The sequence below is a fragment of the Erythrolamprus reginae genome, chromosome 4, assembly GCF_031021105.1.
Source record: "Erythrolamprus reginae isolate rEryReg1 chromosome 4, rEryReg1.hap1, whole genome shotgun sequence".
NCBI classification, from domain to species: domain Eukaryota; kingdom Metazoa; phylum Chordata; class Lepidosauria; order Squamata; family Dipsadidae; genus Erythrolamprus; species Erythrolamprus reginae.
In genome coordinates this window covers 28910314-28935651 of record NC_091953.1, presented here as the reverse complement: position 1 = coordinate 28935651, position 25338 = coordinate 28910314, and the positions used below count along the sequence as shown (strand labels likewise).

Sequence of the window (25338 nt, the reverse complement as noted above, 5' to 3'; positions counted from 1 at the left end):
GCTTTCAAGAACCAAAGGCAAACAAGAAACGCCCACTGAAACGCAGCCTTACTTTGCTACACCATCGCAATTTGGCACCTTTTCTTAAACCCGCGTTTAATGAAGGTTTAGAATAATAGCATTTTATACGGAGGCGACTCCCAGACATGCAATTACTCCTTTCACACCGTTCGTGCCATGTAAGGGCGTGGGGGGGGGGGGAGGACAACTGGGAGGGGGCTGGAGGGAGGGACGGCTCCTGCTTTACGGCATTACCGCCGCTGGGTCGGCTTTAAAAGGCAAGGACTATCTTGCTTTCGCTCTCGGGGGATGGAGCGAGATACCCGGCTCCGCTTTCCAACCCAAGCCCAGTTCAACCACTCCTCCTTCCTCTCCCTCTGGAGCGCACCCCCCCCCCCACTTCCGAAAACCAGGTCCCCGAGTCGAAACGAGGGGGGGGTATTTTCTCCCCGTTCTAAGGAAGCACCCGGCCTGCGGTTCTACAGTTGAACAGTCGGGTCTGCACTGTGTGTGTGTGTGTGAGTGTGTGGGCAATCTCCCCAAACAGTTGGCTTAACAGCGAAAAGTGCCCACATTTGCTCAAAAGACTCCAGGCTGGCAGGATTGGTGCGGGGAAGGGTCAGGAGGAGACTGATAAAGGAGGAAAAAGTCGTGGATTTTATACCCGTCATAGATCCAGGAGGAAGGAAGGGGGGGGGGGTAAGAGCAGTGGACGGTTCCTCCCCACCCCACCCCCCATCACCAGCCTGTTCAACCTTCTTCAAGTTGAGAGTTTGAAGCCAACCGCCCCTCCACGCCGCTCTCTCCCTTCCGGGCGCGCTTTTCTTACTCACTTTTGGGTCGATTTTCTTGAAGGCCGGATCATCCTCGTCCACCTCGAAGTAGATCTCGGTGGTGGTGATGGAAAGCGTCCCCTTGGCCACTATCACCGGGGCTATCAGCTGCGCCGGGGTGCTGAGGACCACGGGCCCTGCAAGACCAAAAGAGCGGCGAGGTCAGGAGGCGGCGATTCGGAAGGCAGGGTTGCGCGCCCTGCTCCGTTTTTTCCCTTTGCTTTGGTGAACATGTAAAGCGCGGCTTTACGGGGGAGCTGGTTATGCTGCGGGTTTTCCTAAAGGCCGAGTAACTTTACTTCCGAGTAACTCAAGGGTGCTGCGACCCAAGGACGACGGGAGAAGAAACCAGATCGCCTGGGTCTTCTGACCCCAACTCGAGGCGAGACCTCGGACTTTCCCAAGACTGAAGAATCCGGTTGTGGAAGTATCCTTTCGTGTGAAAATAAAGAACCGGATATGTTTTATGAATCTTGGTTCTTTTAGGTTATCTTATCAAAACGAGTTAGTAGCCAAACTGAAGATGACTGCAGTAAAATCAGGGTTGTCTTTAATAGAATAAAATAGAATTTTTTTCTTCGCCAAGTGTGATTGCACACACAAGGAAATGTGTCTTTGGGGCACATCATTGTGCTTCTTTCCCTCAAAGTATCTTTTAGTTCCAAAATCAGTTCATCATTAATTTATTAATTTGTTTATTTAATCTATGTGCCTCCCAACGCCCGAAGGACATTACAGTGGCCTATGAGCAAGGGCATATTTTAATTTTTAAATTATCTCTCACTTTACTCAAGGCTCGTTTTCAACACTTATGGAATCTTCTGCAAGGCTTCTGATGTTGTTTTGTTTGTGTGGGTGTCCTCACATATTTGTAAAAAAAAAAAAGTAGCTATTACAGTACACGGAGGGAGGGGATCACAAATCGATTTTTCTCCCAAGATGCCAAAATTTATTTTCGTAGCCGCTACCATTTAATTTCTAAACAGGCTGCCACCTTTCCTGGGACTAAGCTCAACAGAACTTACTTCCGAGTAAAAATGGAAAGCGTGGCATTAAAATCTGGTTTCTGGCAGAAATATTTTTAAAACAGAAAACCACTGGGGGGGGGGAAACAACCAACTTACTTATCTTTAACAGAATTAATTTGATTTCCTAAACATAAAGGATGATTTTGACAGAAACGTGTGCCGGTTTCATGAAGTCTTATTTCCAAATAAACGTGAGCGAAACGCAATCAAGTTTATCTTAACCGGGGAATCCTGAAACTAAGTAGCGGTTGTTTGTAACAATTGTAAGAATAGGAAAACGCTTTACAGAATTATTCTCGGATAAGACAGCAATGATTATTTGCTACCAACAAGATGTAAATATAGCACGACAAGAGGGAATCAAAGCCCACGGATTTCGCTGAGTAATTGTATTATTATATGATATATTCCATCTATGAATAACGTTATTGAAAAACTGAGACAAGAATCAGGATCGAAGTTAAGGCTGCAACCCTAAAATGAAAGGGATAAATCAATCCAGATTCAAGAAATCCGAAATATAATACCTTCTAGAAGCTAGACTAACTTAAGAATCGCCCAGTGAAAGCACCTCTTCCTGCCGAATCCAGTTTCCTTAGTCTGGGGACCGGGGAATAAATTTTTTAAAAATCAAATGTCTAATGTGTTTCTTTAAAATGTGTGTCTTTCTGCCAGCGGCTGGGTTAAGTTGCCAGCCTTTTTTTTTTTTTCTGGCTAAAGTGACGGGCTGGCCTCAGAGCCGCAATGGAGCGCTCCCTCTCCCACGGAGACTCACGGGTTTCTGGAGGCCCACTTCTCACCACCCACTTAACTCGCGTGCCCCCTTCCAGCTGGCTTGACGCGGAGTGCCTCAGCCGTGATTTCCATGCTAACTTTCCTCCTAGTGGCAGCCACCGCCTCCACACACAAACAAACACACACAGATAGAGAGAGACCGCCCCGTGTCCTTTTGCAAGAGTCCAAAGCAACGCTCCGTTTGTCCGCCTATGACAGCTTTCAAGGCGAGCCCCCCACCAGGGGCTGGATAATATTGATACAAACTCTATTTTCTTTCATTTTCTTGTTTTTCTCTCGCCTAATAGGCCAGGCTGGCCTCTTGACCCCCCAGTCAGCTGATCCGGATCACATGCGCCGGGCTCGGCTGGTTCTCTCTTCCCCCCCCCCTCCCCGCGCCGTCGCCTGCTTCCCTCGCTCGCCCTCCCCTCTCCAAAGCCTCGGTTGCGCGCTGTCCTGGCGCGCCGCTGGGCAGGCTGCCGTAACGGGGACGAGGCTCCTGCTTAAGGGAGAGAGGGGGGCAGGGGATCGATCAGAAACGGCGCTTTAAAGGCTCATCAATCTTAATCTCGGTCGCCCCAGTAAATTATGCGCGATTCTCTGGTGCGATTACAAGTGGATTTGGGTTTGGATTCCCTGGGCTCTTCTTCCCTTTGTGTTTTTTTGAACGGTAAAAAGAGAGCTCTCCAGACAGCAGCGCCCTTGCCTCGCCCTGCCCTGCTCTCTTCTCCCTCTCGCCCGTTCCTCTTCCCCGGGGCTCTTTAACCCTTCCTGGCCGGCTGGTTTTCTCTCTCCAAGCGCTCCGGTTTTTCAAGGCCGCGGCGCACCAATTCCAAGGGCGCTTATTAATAAAGACGCCGCAGTTTGGGGGAGCCGCCTGGTAGTCTATCATTATAAGAAGGCGTTTTAAGTGGGGATTTCTCTCGTTCGCGGAAGAAAGATCAGCTACTTAACCCAATTACCTCTGGCTTGTTATATGAACCAAATAAAAACGAAGCAGTCGGTAGTTGGTGGTCAGAAGGCCAAAGCCCATAACACGAAATCTTTTGAGTTTTTTGCCGAAAGAAAGGAGGTTACATCTTTTGTGGGCGAGGCGCGAGCAGAACAGGGGGGGAAAGTGTGTGTATACACACATACACATACACACATACACATACATATACATATATATACACTCTTTCCTCTCTGTTGTGCTCGCGCCTCGCCCACAAACGATGTAACCTCCTTTCTTTTATATATATACATATATACAGTATTCGATTTTTTAATGCCACCTTTCTCCTTAGACTCAGGGCGGTTTACATGTTAGCAACAGCACTTTTTAACAGAGCCAGCATATTTGAGAGAATATAGATCAATGGTTCTCAACCTGGGGCCCACGCCCCACAGGAGGGCAATTTGATTTTTAAGGGGGGCAACTGGATCCTTATTGAAACCAAGTTTTAAGTTTCCTCCGGATGGAGTAGGAGTTCACTTTTTGAATAGTCAGAATTATATGTCGCCGGGTGGGGGCATCAGGATTTAGAGATGCTTAGGTGGGGCATGGCCTCCGAAAAGGTTGGGAGCCACTGATATAGACGTAGTTCTCTTTGTTGTGAGCCACCCAGAGTCCTGAGGGAGCTGGGCGGCATATAAATTTAACAATTTCTTAAAAAATAAACAAATAAAACAATCCTTTCTAAAACTGCTGCTGGGAATACACCAAGCAGGAAGATGTTGCCGGACGCAAGACAAGCAAGGAAAGGGCATCCCTTTCAAAAGACTGGACCTCGTGAGAAACCCAATGCGGGCCTGAACAAAAACCACCATTGAATTAGGAAACACAGTTGGTTGTGTTTTAACTGCGCAATGTTTCCATTAAGATGTTTATCTCTATTTCTCTCACACACAAACATACACTCACATATGTAAAATATTTTTGCTGATAATGAAAAGGAAGGGAGATCTATTTTGGGCTTATTTGTCTTCATGGGGTAGCATATTTATGTATGTGTGTGTGTGTGTGTGTGTACATACATAAATACATACATACATGCCAAAAAAACTGTTCCTCTTTCTGGGGGCCACTCTTATCTATTGGGGCCAGAAGAAACACGGACTCAACAAGGCACTCCATCTTCAAAAGATAAAAGGTACAAAAGGATCTAGATCCTTGGTTCCCAACGTAGGGCCTGGAGGGGGGGGGGCATTTGATTTTTAATAGGGGCAATTGGAACTTTGCTTAAACCACGTTAATGTGGCCTTTTAGGCTTCCTCCGCATGAGTAGGAGTTCACTTTTTGAATGGTAAGAATTATATGGAGGGAGGGGCAGGATTTTAGAGATAGAAACATAGAAACGTAGAAGACTGACGGCAGAAAAAGACCTCTTGATCCATCTAGTTTGCCCTTATAGTATTTTTTGTATTTTATCTTAGGATGGGTCTATGTTTATCCCAGGCATGTTTAAATTCAGTTACTGTAGATTTACGAACCTGCTTAGGTGGGGCGTGGGCAAAAAAAAGGTTGGGGACCACTGATCTAGCTCCTCCTAGAGCCTCGGCGTTGCGCTAGTCAGAGGGCCTTGCAGGGACCCCTCTCCGCCGACAAGAGGGAAGGAGAAGCCACCCGATCCCTTCAGGATCGAGTCTAACCGCTACAATCGAGCCGTTTCTCCATAGAACCTGTTTAACGTTCCGTCTCACTCGGAGCTCCTGTCGCTGAACATCCCCCCCCCACCCTAAATCTTTCCAAACCCCAGAAAAGGCGCAAACGAAACATGCCCTCCCTAATGGTGTGTCATTTTCAACACTTTCTCCTTTGGAAATCTCCCAATTACAACTTCCAATACCACGGCGCATTTAAAAGAGCGCTGAGTCCTTTTTTTTGTTCAGAGCCTTCGGGGAGCGAAGCAGCCACTGGGAGGAATACCAAATTAATCCACTACAGCTATAGAGCGGGAGGGATTATGATTTAATCCCCTTTGGGAGACGGGCTCTGGATTTTTAAGGAGCCGGCGTTAAACTGTTTACACTAGGCGTCATCGAAATAGCGCGGCTTTTTTCTCCCCTTCCCACATATGGCCCCGAGGCAGGCGGCCGACCAGCCAGGGATCTGCTTCTCTCTCTCCCCCCGCCATCCCACTCCCCACCTCGGATCCTGCACCTGACACCCCTGGCGCACAAGGGAAGCTTCGACTCTTAGGGAACACTTGAGAGGCTGGAGTCGGACAAGAAAGGGTGCGGTTGGTCAACACGTGTAGAAAAAGCCGCCCAAAATCCATCTCCCGGGGCATCTTCGCCCCTGACAGCGGGACCGTGTCAAATCTCGGCCGTTTGGCTCAGGAGGCGCTCAAGATGCTCCCCACCTGCGCTCGCCTACGCTGGTCCAGAGGATGCCGGGTTTTATTGTCCCCCCCCCCTCGCCTGCCTTGCTATAACAAAAGGCGGAGGAGGTGGCCAGCAGCGGCCCTGGGGGTCTGCAGAGCGGGGTTTTTCCCCCCTCGTGGGCGTTGCCAGCCGAAACGCCACGGACCTAAGCCCTTGCCCTTTTTTCAACCAGGATCAAAATTAAGGACGCAAAAGGCTCCGGTGCGGATCGTCGAGCTAGCTTTTGAGTTTGCCTCCGCCGAACAGTGGACAGTGAACAGTGAACGCATTTGGAAAAGACGCTCGCAAGATTTAGGGGTTAGTGATTTCCGACAGTCTCAAGATGGGTGAACGATGCGGTCAGGCGGTAGGGAAAGCGAGGAGAAGGCTTGGCTGCATAGCTAGAGGTATAACAAGCAGGAAGAGGGAGATTGTGATCCCGCTGTATAGAGCGCTGGTGAGACCACATTTGGAATACTGTACTGTGTTCAGTATTAAAAAGATATTGATAAAATTGAACGGGTCCAAAGACGGGCTACAAAAATGCTTTTAAGCATAAAACTTATCAGGAAAGACTTCATGAACTCAATCTGTATAGTCTGGAGCAGTGATTTTCAACCTTTTTTGAGCAGCGGCACATTTTTTACATTTACAAAACTATGGGGCACATGGGGGGAGGGCTAAAAAAAGTTTGGACAAAAAAATTCTGTCTTCCTCCCTTTCACTCTATTTCTCTCTCCCTCTTTCTCTCCCTCTTTTTTCTCTCTCTCCATCCCTTTCTTTCTTTCTCTCTTCCTTCTTTCCTCTTTTCTGCTCTCTCTCATTCCCTACTTCCCTCTATGTCTTTCTCTCTCTCTTGCTTTCTCTCTTGTTCTCTTTCTCTCTCTGCTTTCTTTCTTTCTCTCTTGTTTTCTTTCTCTCTCTCTTGCTCTTTCTTTCTCTTTCTTTCTCTTGTTTTCTTTCTCTCTCTGAGCTTCGCGGCACACCTGACCATGTCTCATGGCACACTAGTGTGCCACGGCACACTGGTTGAAAAACACTGGTCTGGAGGACAGAGGGGAAAGGGGGGGGGACACACATGATCGAAACATTTAAATATGTTAAATGATTAAAGAAGGTTCCAGGAGGGAAGTGTTTTCATAGGAAAGTGAACACAAGGACAAGGGGGTGCAATCTTAGGTTAGTTGGGGGAAAGAGCAGAAGCAAGGTGAGAAAATATTATTTTACCGAAAGAGGAGTAGATGCTTGGAAGAAACTTCTAGCAGACATGGTTCGTAAATCCACAGTAACTGAATTTAAACATGGCTGGGACATATCCATCCTAATATAAAATACAGGAAATAATATAAGGGCAGACTAGATGGACCATGAGGTCTTTTTCTGCTGTCAATCTTCTATGTTTCTATGTGTCCTCGGACAAAGAGGCAAAAGGCTGCAGATAGGAGAAGGAGGGAGGGAGGCTGATTTTGTATGGGTAGTTTAAAAGGAGGACCGTGATCCCAACAGCCCGTCGATGCAAATCAGTTTTGAAGCAAGTATGTAGGTTAATAATAAAACCCAGAAGCGGCTCTCTTCCACCGCTTCTGTCCTAGCCAATTTCCCAGCAATGATTCTCGGTGGCTCTGTAGCCCAAGGCTTTCCAAGGGGAGGGATGCATCCTGCTTGGAACCTCTTGGGAATTACTTCTCAAGAAACGGTGGTAGCCTAGACATTATCAGCAGATATGCAAAAAGAAACATCTGCAGGATGGCATTGTAAATCTGATGGCTTGCTTTTTTGGGGGAAACAAATCCCCTTCTTGGAACATCATTACACACTGTTAACTCTCTCCAGATTTTCTGTTTAAGAAACTGAAATTGTAGGTGGATTATACAGGATAGAATTTTTATTGTTATTTTTAAATTTTGTTTAGAAAAATATAGCTCTACCACGGAATTTGGGGGACAATCACATGTGTTCCATCCAGAACATTTGGAATAGAGACTGTAAATTACATTTATACTATTTACTGAGTTTTAAAACTAGATGTTTTTTGGCTACTAAACGAACGCCCCACTAATTTCAGTTAAACCATTTGAAAGACAAACTAGTAAAAGAATTAAACCAAAATATTTGGACCTTTGCTATTTATGCTGTTAATTGTACAAATCACTGACAATAGCTAATTCAGTAGCTTGGGATGGCAGTTTTTTTTAATTAACACTTTGTAATGTTCCACTCTACTACATCAGCAGGTAGTAACACCTAGTTGGTTGTCTCTTGACTCAGAAGCTAGGCAGGATCTGACAAATACTCGGGCACTACCAGAAAATCTATGGCAGGGGTCTCTAAACTTGGCGACTTTAAGACTTGTGGACTTCAATTCTCAGAATTCTCCAGCCAGCTATTCTGGCTGGAGAATTCTGGGAATTGAAGTACATAAGACTTAAGGTTGCCAAATTTGGGGACCCCTGATGTAAAGGATGAAGACTAAACTGGTTAGTTGAAAATAATCAATGAAAAAGACAGTGATAATTTCCTCTCATGCTTTGTATGGAAAGCATCTTCAAAATCAAAATCAAAGCTTTAAAATGTAATCTTTAACAGTCCAACAATAACAAACTATATATATATTTATACATGTATAATCCAAAAATAAACAAGCAGATTTCTTTTTATATAAAATTAAATGTTTATATTTAAATTAAGAATCTAGTGCCTAATTTAATACCACAAAAGTAATAGGTGATATTGAATATTACCTTGGAGATTATAAAGATTTAAACAGTCCTTTAACATCATATATAGTTATCTTCTTATACAGGGACCTAGTTCTCTCCCAATCAAAATTACTTAAAATAGAAGCCAGTTCTATACATAATTGCATGTTTGACATGCTTAATAACCTATTTAGTATAGTCAGTGAAATAATATAAACTACATAGCTTATGTAGTTTATTCCTATAAAGCAAGTATTTATTTTTGTCATAAAAGATAGAGGCTTCTTAAAACTTCTCAATACATTATTGTGATTATTATTTTTATATGCATTCAGGCTTTCTTGGCCTATCACAACTCTTTTTTTCTTGTTTTTATCATAAATCTTAAACACCTTATTTAGAAATACTAACTTCATCAGTACCCATAAACTGAAACTAGTTTATTTGGTCCACAAGAGCTACTTTCATTTAAAATAATTAAAACAATGAAGCTCTTCCTTCTATCTGCTTCCAGGAAAAACAATATAACTGCACCATGCAATGAAAGGACAGTTCCTCTTATTCTACTTCTATTTGAGAATCATTAAAAAAAGTAGTAATAGCAGTAAACTGCAGTAAACAGCAGTAAACTGTTCCCCTATTTTTCATTTTCCTTTTTGTTATCCTTTCTGCCCAAGATATCTCAGATAAAAACAATCATATCACAGAATTCTCTCCTCGCCCTCTCTTTCTTTCTCTCTCTCTCTCTCTCTCTCTCTCACACACACACACAGTCTTCAACTACACAGTAGAATGTTGTCAGCAGAGGTGGGTGCCCTATTTAGAACAAAGAGGCAGCTACTGATGTAACAGACACACAAAGAGATCTATTTTGTTTCCCAGACTTGGGGCAAGTTAGTTAGACAACATACTGTATACCAGGGTGAGAAGACACACCTTTCACACAAAAGCTGCAGCTACTTTCAGTAATTCTATACAACTGCAGACATTTTATGAGAAAAAGATGGAATGAGCAAGCGAATACTTAAGAAGGTGCAGGTTTTACTGGTGAGCAAATAACAGTGGAGAACCTCTATATACTGTATGTATAATTGAACATAAATATTGGTGTTCTGAAGTTCACCAATGTGAGAAAATAAAGATTTTCTGTAAGTTTCTTGTTTGTATGTGTGTGTGTTTTAAATGGTGATCACTGGGAAGTCAGAATTTGGAACTGGGTCACATGGATCACAAGATTTTCTTGGATGCCTGAAACACTTTAAATGTGGCTAAACTCTCTCCAACAAACTGTTATTAAAACTCTGTTGTTAATTTTCCTATCAGGCCTGCATTTGATACAGGGGGTGGACAAATAAATGGAAACACCTTGCAGCTCTTCCGTGGAATCCAGATTTGTGAAGCTCCCTTCGGACAGTTTTTGTGGAAACTGGGTTCTGTAGGTGTCTATTGAGCTCTGCAGTGATTTTAGGAGCTACGGTCTTGCGATCCGCTCTAACAATTCGCTTTAGAGTCCGACAGTCTCTCTCAGACAACTTCGACTTTCGACCAGACCTGTGCTTGGCTGAGGACGTTTTCCCTTCTCTTTCAAAAGCATTACTTTTGAGACAATACGTCTTGAAATGCCAAACATTTGGGCACTTTCTGTTACACTAGCGCCTGCCATTTGAGCACCAACAATTTGGCCTCTTTGAAAGTCTGAGAGGTCTACCGTTTCTAGAAGGTTATAACCAATTTCCTTAAATTTCTGTAAAAAAAAAAGGTAGTTTAAAAAACCCATCAAATAACAGAATTAAAAAAAACATTAAAATATGTCCAGTTTTGATTGATTTGAACATGTTCAAACATTATGATGCCAAAAAGTCAAGTGTTTCCATTTTTTTGTCCACCACAATTCTCTACTACACACAATTGTCTACTACAATTTCTCAGGTTGACTTGGATATGTCTGTTGCTAGAATCAGATCCGGAGTTTGGGCAAACACCAACATACTCTATACATTGCTGACCAAATAACAGCAAGCAAGGGAGATTTGTGTTTCTGAAGGGCCCATTGAAGAAGACAAAGGAATGGGAATTTCAAGAGGAACTATTTCTTGAAGACGTATAGAATACTATAAACTTCTACCTAGGTACCTCTACCTAAGAATGCCGCTACTTACGAACTTTTCTAGATAAGAACTGGGTGTTCAAAATTTTTTGCCTCTTCTCAAGAACCATTTTCCACTTAAAAACCCGAGCCTCCAAAACTGTAACCGGAAAAGGCAGGGAGAAGCCTCCGCGGGGCCTCTCTAGGAATCTTCTGGGACGAAACAGGGCTGGAAAAGGTGGAGAGAAGTCTCCCTAGGGCTTCTGTAGGAATCTCCTGGGAGGAAACAGGACCTATACCCTCCCTGTGGTTTCCCCAATCGCCCACATTATTTGCTTTTACATTGATTCCTATGGGAAAAATTGCTTCTTCTTACAAACTTTTCTACTTAAGAACCTGGTCATGGAATTAATTAAGTTCGTAAGTACAGGTACCACTGTACTATAAACAGTTTAGAATTAAGGATTAAAATGTACAATATTGATGCATAAAACCAGAATATTTAGAAAAGACAGAGTCTTTCAATGTCTTCTTTTATGAGGCCACTAAGAGTTAATTTATGGATGGGGGGGGGACCAGTATATCCCTTATGTGTAAGAGGATTATTGTAACTTCTACTTAGTGAAGATGGTGAGAACTGCAAAGAAGACAAAAACAAAGTTGTGAAATTGAGCCTGTTCCTCCAGTGGTGAAGTGATGTCAGGTTTTTTCAAAGGAGGATGGATACTACTTTACCATCCAAAGGCATCACAAGTTAAGAGTGGTGTTATATTAAGTCGTTGATGCTTTTTCATGGTAGTAAAAGGATGGGAATAACACCTTCTTTTCTCCAAGATCGATGCCTACACATTTGATTGCTGTGAAAGTAGAAAATAAACTTTCTCCAGTAAAAGAATAGAAGAGCCATAGATATAAAGGGCAGAGGTGGTAATACATGATTGGACACAATAGCATATCTCCCACAAAAATTTGGATACAGCAGACTACTTGTCTAAACATCTAGGAAATTGAATAACTGATTCCTCAAAATTTGATATTTACAGATTTTGCATGTACAAAAAAATTAATCTCTTGATTGTGAAATTTAGATAAAGCCACTGAGCATGAATCTAGTGAGTATACAAAAATAAGAATATGGGAAAGGGTGACCTCTGGAGATTTGCTTTAGCAAAAAAGTGTACAACAATTTCAGAATTCACTTGGGGGGGGGAGGTTTTATTGATAAAAAGATTCAGGAAGTAAACATACCTGTTTGGTACAACTTTTAAATTGCTCCAACTCAATGTGGAAAATTCTGACTACCAAAGTGAAAATCCTAAATACAGTTCTTGATATATTTAGATCTCATTCATAGATATCTACATAAAGTGATTGTTTTTGTTAAAATTTGGAAGTACATCTGAAGAATAAAAACTACAGAGTTCTGGAATGCCAACAATCCGCTTCTTGAAAACTGTAGTATTTATCCATTAGATATGTTATTCAACCTATATGCAATCTTTACATACATATCTCTCAACTTGCTACTTTTATATATAAGATAATGGTAGCATACAGCCTTTTCTGCAATAGCATCAGTCTTTCAAGCTTTCTTTCTGGTACTTTCTGGAATATTACATTGTATCTGATCATCTCTAGCAAAGGATTCTCAAACTTTCTCATACAGAAAGTTAGAAGTGTAGGTAACAGCTTTTACCATAAATATGTTATGAATGAACGTGAAATATTATTTGCTATTCTTAAAATTTGTATGGTGTTACATAAACACATGCACTCATATTCATACTGTACACACATACACACACTTAACTCTTTTTAGGGGTGGCGCACCATTACAAAATACAATTTAGTTAAACAGAATAGAGTACTGTACACTCAACACACTAAACTACAAAAAAAGAAGAGAAATAGAGATGGATAAGGAGAAAGAAATAAAAAGGAAGGAAGGAAGGAAAGAAGGGAAAGAAAGAAAGACAGAAACTAAGAAAGACAAAACAAAACATAGTTATGTGTAGGAAGTACATACCATTTGTTATTTCCAATTCTACGATTCTATAACTCCAAGTAAATAATGAAGAATAGATGATTCCCCAAATCAAATCCATATCATATTAATCATTCCAGAGAAATTGTATGGTCGATTTTTGAAGTAGTTTGTGTGGTACTAAAGGTCAATATGAGCTTTTTTACCAAGGAAACTGAGGTTGTTGATAATGATGGATTCAGTGTAATGAAGGAAATGAAAGATGGAGCTAGTAAGTATGTTAAATAGCTATTTGGTTAGAAAGAATTCTTTGTATAGAAAATGTGAACAGAGTACAATAGCACAGGAGAGATTATAACTCAAACAGAAAAGGTATGTTTGGAAATATTTTGCAACAATATGCAAGAAGCAAACAATTATATATTAAGCTTATTCCAGTGTATAAAATGTAAACTCAACATATTCAATTAATTAAAATCCCCCTTCTCCATTGACTCTTCTATTGGTAGTAAACAAAAATTCTCACTTCCCTATGAAATTCCCTGGTTCCAAATTTATTTTGTAACATCATTAAGAAAGAATTTATAAATATATGATGCATAGATATTTTTTCTTATTTCAATACCTAAATAAACTGAATTTCCTTCTTTGTGTGCAATGACAAACAATGACCCCATTCACCATCAGAGTGAACATTGTGGTACCAGTAGAAATCATCTTAACAATTAACTATAAGATAGAATGAAATAGTATATAGTATAACTAACTTAGAAGTGTATATTCTTTTATTTCTTTTTCTTTTGTATTACTAATAATCTCTCCCTTTTCCTTTTGTATAAGTATAGAATATCTTAAAATATAAAGAAATTTAATTAATAAGTTTAATATTATAAATATAGAGTTGAATTCAACAAGAATGTAACTTACATGTGTGGCATTTCTGCTTTGATCTGACTACAGTTAGGTTTTTTATATTTCTGTATTAGTTAAGACTTCTACGGCAAGCGGAGCAATGGTAGCTCCTTAAATGTTTATGTCCTTGTCTGTCTTTTTGAAAATTAATTAAAAAAATATTTTTTTAAAAAAGAAATCATCTGAAGAGCTTCATGTGTGTGTGTGTGTGTGTGTGTGTGTGTGTGTGTAAGCAATGTTGCACAATAGCTGCAGCAGTCAAAATGGTGTAGAAATGGCACCAGTCATTTATAATCTGCTTCTTACAGTTGGTATCAAGGACAATGATTAAAAACAATAATCCCATTCTGAAGGATATAGTAGTCTGGTATTAGTACCATCTAAAAGATGGTACTAATAAAATGGCAATTGGGACAGAATTTGGTCCAAACAACGGGCATACAGTAGTCCCTCACCTATCGCTGGTGTTATGTTCCAGACCCGGCCGCAATAGGTGAAATCCGCGATGGGGAATTTATCGACTGATAGTACTTAAGTATTTATATTGTAATTGTTTGGTAGGTTTTCATTGTTTTAAGTGTTTATAAACCCTTTCCACACAGTATTTATTTTAGATACAGTATTTAAATACAGTATTTACAATTTTAGATATATTTTTTTAAAAAAATCTGCCGATCAAGTTCGGCGGGCTGTTTAAATCTGCCGATCGACTTCCTCAGAAACCCGCGAACCAGCAAAAATCCGCGAATGATTTTTCTCATTAATATTTCTTGAAAACCCACGATGAAGTGAAGCCACAGTAGGTGAAGTGCGGTATAGCGAGGGACTACTGTATTGCAAAATTCTTGTGGCCCCCCAAATCCTGGCATAGCTGATTTCATGGAAGATTTACTGTATCCTATGTGACTGTATTACAAGCCTTGAGCATTTACTGTGTGCCTCTTACATAAAAAGAACAGGGGCTCTTGCCACTGGAAACAAGAAACCATCAGCCCATTAGAAAGGTAAAGTTTATCCTGGAATATGGACAAATTGTAATAAAAAAGAAAAGATCTTCCCTTCCCAAACTTTATCATTAAATCCAACACCATGGCTTCCAAGAAATGTAGGAACTTGAGACACTACAGCTGGAAGTTTTTAAATTCTGCCCACTGGGGGAAATCTCCAGCTTAAAAGAAGAATGCCATTCAGAAGTTCCTTTGTATATTAATATCGGACTCCTTCTGCTTTGTGACTACTGCTATTGTTGCTTGATCAGATAAATAGCACTTTTAGATAGTTTATGAAATTGTTTTTGCTATACAAGACTGTGTTCAGAAGAAGCAAAACATAGTACTAAAATCAAGACTGAAGACATTACCTCTTTACACATGAAATTGTAATTAAACTGGAGTTAAGTCTCCTAAATATGAGCACCAAATGTACAAACTGTATTTCAACAGGAATAGGGTTTCATAGCATTTTAGACACAGCTGAGAAGATCCATGCCAATCTAACACATTTTAATGGCAATAACGCAGGGTTTAATCTACAAACATCCATGTAAGTCATTTGCAGACTTTAAGATACTAGGCTGGAAACAGAGATATGAATTCTATTCTCCCTTTAGGCACAGGGTCAGTTGGATGGTTTTGGGCCAATCACTCTCTCTCAACCCTAGGAAGATGGCAATAGCAACCCACTTCGAAAATCTTCCTAAGAAAGCTGCAGAGACTTGTCCTGGTTAGTTGCTAGGAGTCAATGTTGATTTAAAGCACAATGTATGTTTTGGTCTATATCTATCTGTGCCTATACATCACTACATTTTCCTCCCATTCTATATACTCTACACAAGTAAGGATTCTTTATTTGCTTCTGCAGAACAGAATTTAAAACATTATCAGCATTGGCATTTTTTATGGTAGTCATCATCATCATCATCATTATTATTAATTAGATTTGTATGCCGCCCCTCTCCGCAGACTCGGGGCGGCTCCTTTCCTAAGAAAGCTGCAGAGACTTGTCCTGGTTAGTTGCTAGGAGTCAATGTTGATTTAAAGCACAATGTATGTTTTGGTCTATATCTATCTGTGCCTATAGATCACTACATTTTCCTCCCATTCTATACTCTACACAAGTAAGGATTCTTTATTTGCTTCTGCAGAACAGAATTTAAAACATTATCAGCATTGGCATTTTTTATGGTAGTCATCATCATCATCATTATTATTAATTAGATTTGTATGCCGCCCCTCTCCGCATTATACAAGCTATATGATAGTTTAGCTCAATTCTACTTAAGGAAGAAGTGTTCTATTTAAGGAAAACATTCTTTGGGATGAATATAATTTGCTATTTCTTAATTCATAAGCCTATCATCAATACACTCAAACCAGAGCTTACAGGAGGTCTTGGTTTCCTAAGTGCTAGCATTTCCAGCATATTATTGTTTAGTATACAGGCATTACTCAAAACATCTCGAATGGAATCTTCATCACAACTTGTCAAAGGTAGAAAATTAGAAATGATAAAAACAATACACTATAATTCTAAGCCCAGTAAATTGTCTGAACCTGTTCTTTGCAGAATATCTGTTAGTTTAGCTCTACTGCAAGTTTGGACACTGGCTTTTAGATTCACAGTAGCTTGGAAGTGATCATCATCATGAATTCAGAGAAATTCAAAAAGCAGCTATAGAAAGATCCCAAATAGTAATAGTTTTAGGTTGGAAGGATGCAACAAAATGGACAATACAAAATTGGTACCGGTACATGGTGGAACACATTCAGTTTGAAATTATGGATATAAAGATGAATATGATTAATGGAAATAAAGTGAAAGAACTGATGGGAAGATGGGACAGGGTTAGAGGTTTTATGGTTAGTAGATTTTGTGGCCAAGGTATAAAGAATAAACTGGAATCTATAATTTGGTTTAAAATAATATAAAAAAGAACACCCTCATTTGGGTGGAGGGGTCTTTTTAATAACATTGGGTGATGGGAGCACGCATCACTGTGTCTTTTATGTAGTGTGTATCTGTTATTATTTTAAAAATTAATAAAATCATGTATTGCAGTGATCAAGAAGTAGCTAATACTGAAAAATATACTAATCAAAATTAGGGAAGAATCCTGTCCCAAGTATTGAAATAAAAATACAGAGTTCTCCTTCTCAATACCCTTTCATAGATCCATTTATGATACAAATGAAAAATTTCATGGCCAGTAGAACATTGTCACTGGACAGAGCCATTTGGTTGAGCTGTACGGCCATAGAAATTGAATAAATAAAATAAAAATAAACATCAGGGAAGGAGTGATAACAAAGAGTTGCCTGGAGGAAAACTGTTGAACCTGGAAATCTTATCTAACATTACATTTTTGCCCCTAAAGTGCCTCCATCTGGATACAATAAAGTTAATTCCAAAATAAAGATCTTTAACTTATTCCAGGCACAGTAGTACTAAGAAGGGAGATAACTGTTAAAGATCAATAATTTATTATTGCATATCAGCCACAGCCAGCTGGGGACTGGGCTGCTTTCTCAGGAATAAAATTGAACAAAAGAAATTCTCTTGCTGAATGATTCTGAATAGAGTGAAGAAAATGGGGACCAGATCTGGCTATACAAGTTGTAGAAGACTGAAGGTTAAAGGAAGTAAGATTTGATAATTCTTTTAAAAAAATCATTCTGTAAAAGGCAGCAAATGAACTGAGGATGGTCTTGTACATTTGTGGAAATGTATTTTGCAAAGAATTTAGATAAATATGGGTCAGCCTTGAAAGTTCAACACTATGATAAAGAAGGAAGTCTAGCTTTAAGAAATCAGATCAGATTAACTTGTCTCTTGCACATGCTCTTTGGAAATGTATTATTTTGAATATGAAGATATATTTAATTATCACGGATAGTAACTTCTGATAACCAAGCTGATTTAAACCATTTTGTACAGAGCACTACTTGTGGGGAAGAGTTTTTTTCCTAATATGAAGAATGAACATTTAAAAAAATATGTATTTGAAGAAATTATTTGTATTTAGTAGTTGGGGCTTTTAATTTGGGCTTCATTTAACTACCTGGGCATTATTAATCATTTTCTTACTTTCCTCTTTTTGTACAAGCAGAGCAAATGGCTAATAATACTCTCCTGCAGTTTGTTTCCAGTCTAAAGAATTGCCAGTAAGAGCTTTCTAAATTATGTGAAGATTTCCAGTTGACCCGAGGAATTCACACAGCAAAGATAAGTTTGGAGAAGGTGGAACTAAGAAGAGGAGGACCTGGGATAAAGCTATTGAATGCAGATAAAGGCTTTGAAAAGAACACACCAGAGTTGAGATTGCCATTACTAGTTGAAAGAGACAGAAACAAGTCTATGGCTTGATTGCATAATGGTTTTATGCACTCCTACATATTTCTTTATGTTAACATGATTGATATTTGTTCTGCCCATATCTCTGTTCTTCAGAAACAAATTTTGATGTAGTACGTTGCTGCATGAAAAATACATTTTATGTATTATTTAATAAACATTTAGTTCAATATTAATATACAAAGGAGTTATTCTAACATTTATTACTAAATTATTATTACATAATAGTTTTATCATGGAAAATTTATCTTTTATAATTGCAAGTTAGTATAATTAGTTGTCAGAAAAACTACTGAAAATCATTTCTAAAATTCAGTGATTAGAAAATAAAAAATGTGTTAATGATCAATTCAGTATAATTGTGCAAACTGAGATACTGATTTACAGAGTTAGCTATCAGATACCGCTACTAGGTAAATGATCTTTCTATCTGTAAGTTATCAATAAAAACTTGCCTCTTGAAATGAACAGTCTGGGAAGGAACTTAGAAGCTAAAACTGGAACGGAAAATTATGAAATGTTTGTTAATATTAAATAAGACATTGAAATGGATTTATGTTTTAAATTGACCATATCTTCTTAGCCAGCTACACTATTGTATAGTTCTTAATATCTTAAAACCATTTACCAGACTTTAAAGATCACCTAATTATGAAAAGATTATATGCAACTGAAATACTAACATTTTAAAGTTACTTTAGTTAATTTATGTGTATGTCAATTATATCTAAAAACTAACACGTTGGGAATCTTGCAAAAGTCTAGGAGATCCCTACAGTGTTTCCCAGATGTAAAGCAGAAAAAAAGGGAACCTATGGGATAACAATAGCAACTAGGGGACTTTGCAGTAGGTCTCCAACAGAAATCCCAGACAAGGGATATACAAGATTAATATTTATTACATTAGTAACTGTTGGAATATAAGGCAGGGAGTAGTAGCTGCCATAATTATGGTACGATGGAAATGGGGGCTTGGGAAACAGTAGGGGGGGAATCCCAGGACCCCAGAGGAAATGCTGGTAAGGAAAGGAGTTAAACCTATTTGGGAGAAAATTAAAGGTTGAGTAATGACACCAGCTGTGTGTTTTGTGCAATTTAGTCAACTGAAGATTTTTTGGATGTAGTCATTCACAACTGGTTCTTGGTACTTAAACTAAGAGAAATGGCTAAGAAGAAAAAGACATATAATCCATCATATTCTACTTACGTAGTTGTCTGTGGAGATTCTCAGTCATCCAGGTGATAACTGTCTCAGAATTTTTTTTTTTCAAAAGGTAACTGGATTGTGTGTGGGGGGGAGGTGGGGGAGGTGGAAGGATAAGTTCTATCCATTCAGTCTCAACTGTCAGTACCCATCCTTCTATCCCCTCCTCCCACATCACTACTGATGAAGTTTCTTGGATGAGAAAGGTAATGTTTTGTTCTTCTTCAAGGAAAAAAACAGTCCAGTTGCCTTTTTGAAAAACAACAACAATACTTCTGAGACATACTTACATCATTAGGAAATTAAAAATGATGCCCTAAATAAAGTCTGGTCATTTCACATATAGCTATCAGTCTTGTGCTAATTCTATTATATTCCATTTTTATATTCCCACATAAGCTTTCTAATATCCTTGAGGTTTCGGTAGATGAAGATGGTTGAGAAAGTATTAGAAGAACATAAAAATTAGTACTCCAGCCTGGACCCTGATCTCACATTTATGTTTCAATTTTCCTTGTTCTGTTTATTTTTTTAAGTGAGTGAGAAAGAAACAAATCAATAATTATGGAAAAAGAGAAAACTAGTTAACTGTCTAATTGCTCATGGATATAGAAGGAAAATCCTGGGGGATGGGATAGAGTTTTACAATGAAGTAGAATTGGTTTCTATGGCCATGATTTCCATCTGCTGTACCTGATAAGGCTGACATCAATCTTGCAAGTCTGAAAGTATAACTCTGCTGCCTTCTCCTTTGCAGTCCTGAGAAATTACGGAGAGTACTTTTTGAGCCTCTCACTCTGTCCATTATACAGCTCTGAGCTACACTACGTCTTATCTGACTGTTCCCTAGGCATCATCTCTTTGGCTGATCTTACAAGGTCATTGCCACACACCATTATGGGTACAAACATGGAAGCAACCTATTTTTAAGCTAAAAGGATAATGAAGGGTTAAAAATCATGGTGGCGGAATTCTGCATTTAAATTAAATATAAGAAATAAAATTTTAATACTGTTATTGTCTTACTATAATTGCCTTCTTGTAATTAATTAATGTGTAACAGTTCCATCTAGCAACATTTAAAACAGGTTTTCCATGAACATATTTTAAAGTGCTAATGGTGAGATTGGTCTATCTATTATTATAATATGTAGCAATCTTATTTTGGGGCTAAATAAAGCTTAATGCCATATGTGTATAATGACTGTAAGGAGTAGTTGACCAGATTCAATAGAACATATTACACTAATCATTTTTTAAAAATAGCAATTGTACCAAATTCCAATGTTCAGTGCCTAAAAACCTATGATTACAACACCACATAACTTTTCTAAAATATAGAAGATAAATGACAACTTTCTCTTTGCCAAAAATTGAATTTTTAGATCAGGTTTTCTAATTAGATCTGTAATAACAGTAATTTTTGATACCTGCAAGATTATCAATCTCCTTCTCTTGCAACAGACTGACAGCATCATCATCCCCTTCTAGCATGAGTTCAGTTTCAGCATTTTGATTGACAACAGCTTGACTTCGAAAGGTTTTCTTTGATTTTATCACGTCTTCTTCAGTTCCTATAAAATATACATTTTCATTCAACATTTCGGTTCACTCTGAAAATCCATTAAGTGCTTTCAAATACAAAATTAATGGAATTAACATGTACTTAAATATATTTTCAAACCTTTATAAAAACAGATATGTTTTAGACAAGGACAAGTTAGGATTAATGGGTTAATATTAAGTAAACTTCAAAATAAAAGATATAACCTTAAAAAAATGGAAGTATCACATTAACTGTCTGCTATAACAACCTGATAAGACACATTCACTGGAAATACACTGGTCATTTGGTTGAATTTGGTCAATGTGCAGTTTAACGATTTATATAAATCTTGAAATTAATTTTGTTTTACAATATGAAATATAATTTTTTTAAAGAATTGCTTGAGTCCTTTAATATGATTGAAAATGCAGGGTTTTTTTCATTCTCCATCATTTAGTTTGCCATAATGTAATTAAACATTTATCTAAATAAAAGTGTGGGACACAGAAAGCTGCCCTTCAATCAATGTATCATTTATAAATTAGAATTCCATTTATCAAAGTTTCAGAAAGAACTATAATGTCACAGGGGGCTAGCTCATTACAAGGCATATTATGAACACTGTTCTTTACAAAGAAATGGTTTAACATCTAACAAATCAAACACTGATTGGGCACAGAATTTATTTGAGATCATCTATCTTTGGAAAACATGCTGTACTGAGTGGACTTTTTGGTCTCATTATACATTCATAAAAAAATTAACAAGCAGCTTCTATAAACCACTGTATTACCTTGTATATTCTGAGCAGATTTGTTACAGTTATTCTAGTTATATAATTGTGAAGAGGCATATAAACATTCTCAAAATACAGATCAACATTTTTCTCCTTCAAAACAGAAGGGCATAGAATCAGTTTAAAAATGCATTTGGTTTGAATTATGCATAGCTAATAATACTAATACTGAACATGATATAATAAAGGCCAACATTATTGTGACTATTTAGCATTTTTATAATTAAGCATTCAGATTAAAAATTGATATTACTTTTGGTGAAGATAATCTCTGCGTGATGAGGCAACCAATAAATAAATAAATAAGTATATGCATATGTATATATGTATAGTATCATTAACATTTTATGTAGGGATACTGCTAATAAGGTTCCTTGATTACGATCAATTATAATAGCATTGTATGTTTTTGGGACCTTTATTTTTATTTTATTAAACATTGGCCAGGATCCTAATTGCATTTTGGAATATTGATTGGGTTTGTCTACTGTTATTTTTCATTTGATTTATTTTTAGTCTTTAAATATACCAAGAATCTTGACTATTCAATATTCAAATTGGATAACCTATTGCAAATTCCTGTTATACTTAGCAAGATAAACATTACACTTTAAACAAAACAAAACCATTCTTTGAAAGACTTTAGTTTTCAATGTACTTTTAAATGTTGAAAAATATATCAAATAATAAGCAATGTTATTTCATTGATATAAAGCAGTCAGCATTAAGTAACACATTAACAAGCCTTGGGATTTATAAAATAATTTCATTATTTTACAACATTATTCTAATACATGGCATAAATATGTCTACATTTCTGTTTTATATCTAACATTTGGAGTGTAGGTATTGTGTTCCACATTCAACATTTAATAAAAAATATTTTAAGCACACATTTTCTAATATAGGCTTGCCTTCTGAATTTTAATATTAATGGCAGTATTTTGTTATTATTTTATTTCAGGCCACAAGCCAAGTAACTAATCAAAAGATAAAATAATAGATGCAAAATATCTGTTTTTCTGTTTTCAGAATTTAGACTGTCACAGTTAAAGGAAAAAATATCACTTATATTTTCATTCTAAATTCGGTACACTTAAATTATTGCAAATGCAGATTTAATTTACTTTGCCTTAAAATCTGATCTGTATTCTTTTTTAGGAATTCAGGGATGGACATTCAAATTTCCTGTTAAATACATGAATTTAAGGGAAATCCCCAAATTCTTATTATATTTTTGTATAGCAACAAAGACATTCTCTTGGTCTTCTGGAAAATTGCATGCAACTTTAGAGATATTTCTATTCTTTTTTCCTTGCCTGACCTTGCCTTCTTTAAACATTTTAAATTTCCAAAATAACAATATATGATTTTTCTAATGTTTTTGTATCAGATGTAAAGGAATACAACACTATACTCTCATTGCCATTAACAATTAAGGTTTAGGCCATATTGACCTAGCCAAATTTTATCAGTCAATCTTTAATATGATATTTGCTGAAGACTATAATTGTATTAATTTTGCATAAATGTAAATACTGAGAAATGTATATACAGTATTCTAAATGATAGGTACAGTAAAAGATAGAAAAATAAGTACAGTAATGGGAAATATACCATAGTATGGAACAAAATTTAATTTATTAGGAAATCATAGTAGAGAGAAATAATAAAATATACAAGATATGTTTCAAACTGCTGCACATCTTATACTAAATATATTAACATAATTAGCCCTAATGGTTTTATGAAAAAATGTAGTTGGACCATGGAAGATTTTTAAAATATATATATTTCCATATCTTGGCTTATGACTTAAAGTCACTAAAGACACTCACTTGGATCAAAAGGAAGAGCACATTTGTCAGTTATGAGGTTTAGTTGGTTATAAGCACCATCTACTTACCAACTTTTTTAAAAAAAGAAAAGCATAGTTTTATATAATTAATCAGGAAGAAGATCACTACTGTTTTTAATAAAATAACAAGAATAAAAAGAATAATTGAATAATTCTGATACATTGAAATAAAAAGTATTATCAGTAGGTAGAGCATAATATTAGATTTATGGGCCACTCATCTTGTCTTTGGGTGACTTAGAAGTATGTCAAAGTAGTCAACCAAAACTCTTATGAAACCAAGCAAAACTGGCCATTTATTCAATTTAATAAGAAGTCTTTCCTCTGTGTGTGTATATGTCTACATTTCCCCCTCCTCTTTTTCTTTCTATGTGCACATTTCATAAAGTGCGAGAAAACAACCATAAAATAGAAAAACAGAGATTTTTTTTAAAAAGCAGTTGACACATCAATGTTGATTTGGGTAACATCCATATTTTTTTTCTCAAATGTCACTTAAACTTGTAAATTCTCATTTAGATTCTTCAGGTCATAGCTAGTTCTAGGTATGCAAGCTAAACATCAAAGATTGCCTGCTGTGTCCATAACTATTAGAAGTCAGTTCAGGGCTACTTGAATAAATGCACAGACAGTATATGGCTGATTTTAGACACAAGGAGACTGAAGAGCAAAAACAAAAAAAACCCCAAACCCACAAATCAGTTCAAAAAAACTACTCAACATCATAACTCATTAACATCTATTTGACTTTAAAGTCACTAATTTCATTTTAAAGTGGAAATAAAAGTACAGTTAGGGTAGAAGCTGTGATACTAACCAAAAGAGAATTCTGCCTCTTTCAGAATTCATTCCACAGCTTACTTCAGTGAATTATAGATAAGGCAATTTATGCAGTGATTTTTCTTTCATCTTTGAAGAGGGCTGGCAGAATGGAAAGTTAACTCATTTTAGTGTTACCTAAATGTACCGGCAGGAAATTCTAATGTTTCCAAACATCTGGAAATCAGCTTCATGGGGTGATTTCTTTTCTTAAAGAGTGCTTTTTCCTTACATTTTACAGCTTTGTGTGGCTTGTAAAAGTGTGTCAACATAACTGAAGTTTGCCCCATTAACAAACTGTGCTGGAGTAAAAATATATATTTTACACAATAAAAATGTAAGGTGAAACTTTGCTCTTGCTTCTTTCTGAAATTACTTAGTCAGTGTACAATTTATACTATTATTGTCTTAAGTTCTTAAATAGTCATAAGTAGTATTTTTTAAAAAAATACCATTATTTTACTACCTGGTGAAGTATACGTTTTTCTATGCAATATTATTTTTAGCTTTATTGTTCTATGTTAATAAGGTAAATGTAAAATAAAGATATTCAAAATATAATCATATGATTGCAGCGCACTATCAGGCTAAAACTAAGGAAAATAGCAAGAAGGCATTTGTATGTCATAAACTGAACATTTTCTAACCTGATTCCTGCCAAACACATCATTATTCTGATATCAACCAAAAAAAAAAAAAAAAGCAAAGCGTACTTGCTAACTGAGTCAGATGATCTAAGAAAACACCAGGAGACAGTATTAACCTTAAATAAATATTGTTTGATGTACTTCGCTATAAGTTCTTTACAAATTCTCAAGCCTATCTTAAGTTCTCTTTAGCTCCATTCTACCCAAAATGCATGGTTTTTGAGCTACAATCTGAACCCTTCTTCAAGTTAATCAGTATTGTATTACTGTGACTAGTAATAATTAAAACATCAAGTTGATAAAGGCAATATCATTAAAACCGTTGCTTTTATTTTTTTTACATTATGTTTATATTAAAGTACAAGCTAAAAAGAAATAGAAGAAACCCTGAGCTAAATACATTCCCTTCTGTTGGGCTCAAGAATATTTTTTAAAATAGACATACAGTTGTCCTCGT

The 25338-nt window shown here is 37.3% G+C and overlaps 1 protein-coding gene across 5 annotated transcripts in view; it reads right to left on the bottom strand.

The window, feature by feature from the left end:
* Positions 1-25338, bottom strand: part of NBEA (neurobeachin) — a 428967-nt gene that overhangs the window by 187078 nt on the left and 216551 nt on the right. For all 5 annotated transcript variants that reach the window (XM_070749903.1, XM_070749906.1, XM_070749905.1 and 2 more), the window contains 2 exons: positions 20646-20789; positions 834-970 (listed from right to left, as the gene is read on the bottom strand). In XM_070749903.1, the coding sequence (XP_070606004.1) occupies positions 834-970; positions 20646-20789 (281 nt within the window). The remainder of the gene's footprint in view (positions 1-833; positions 971-20645; positions 20790-25338) is intronic.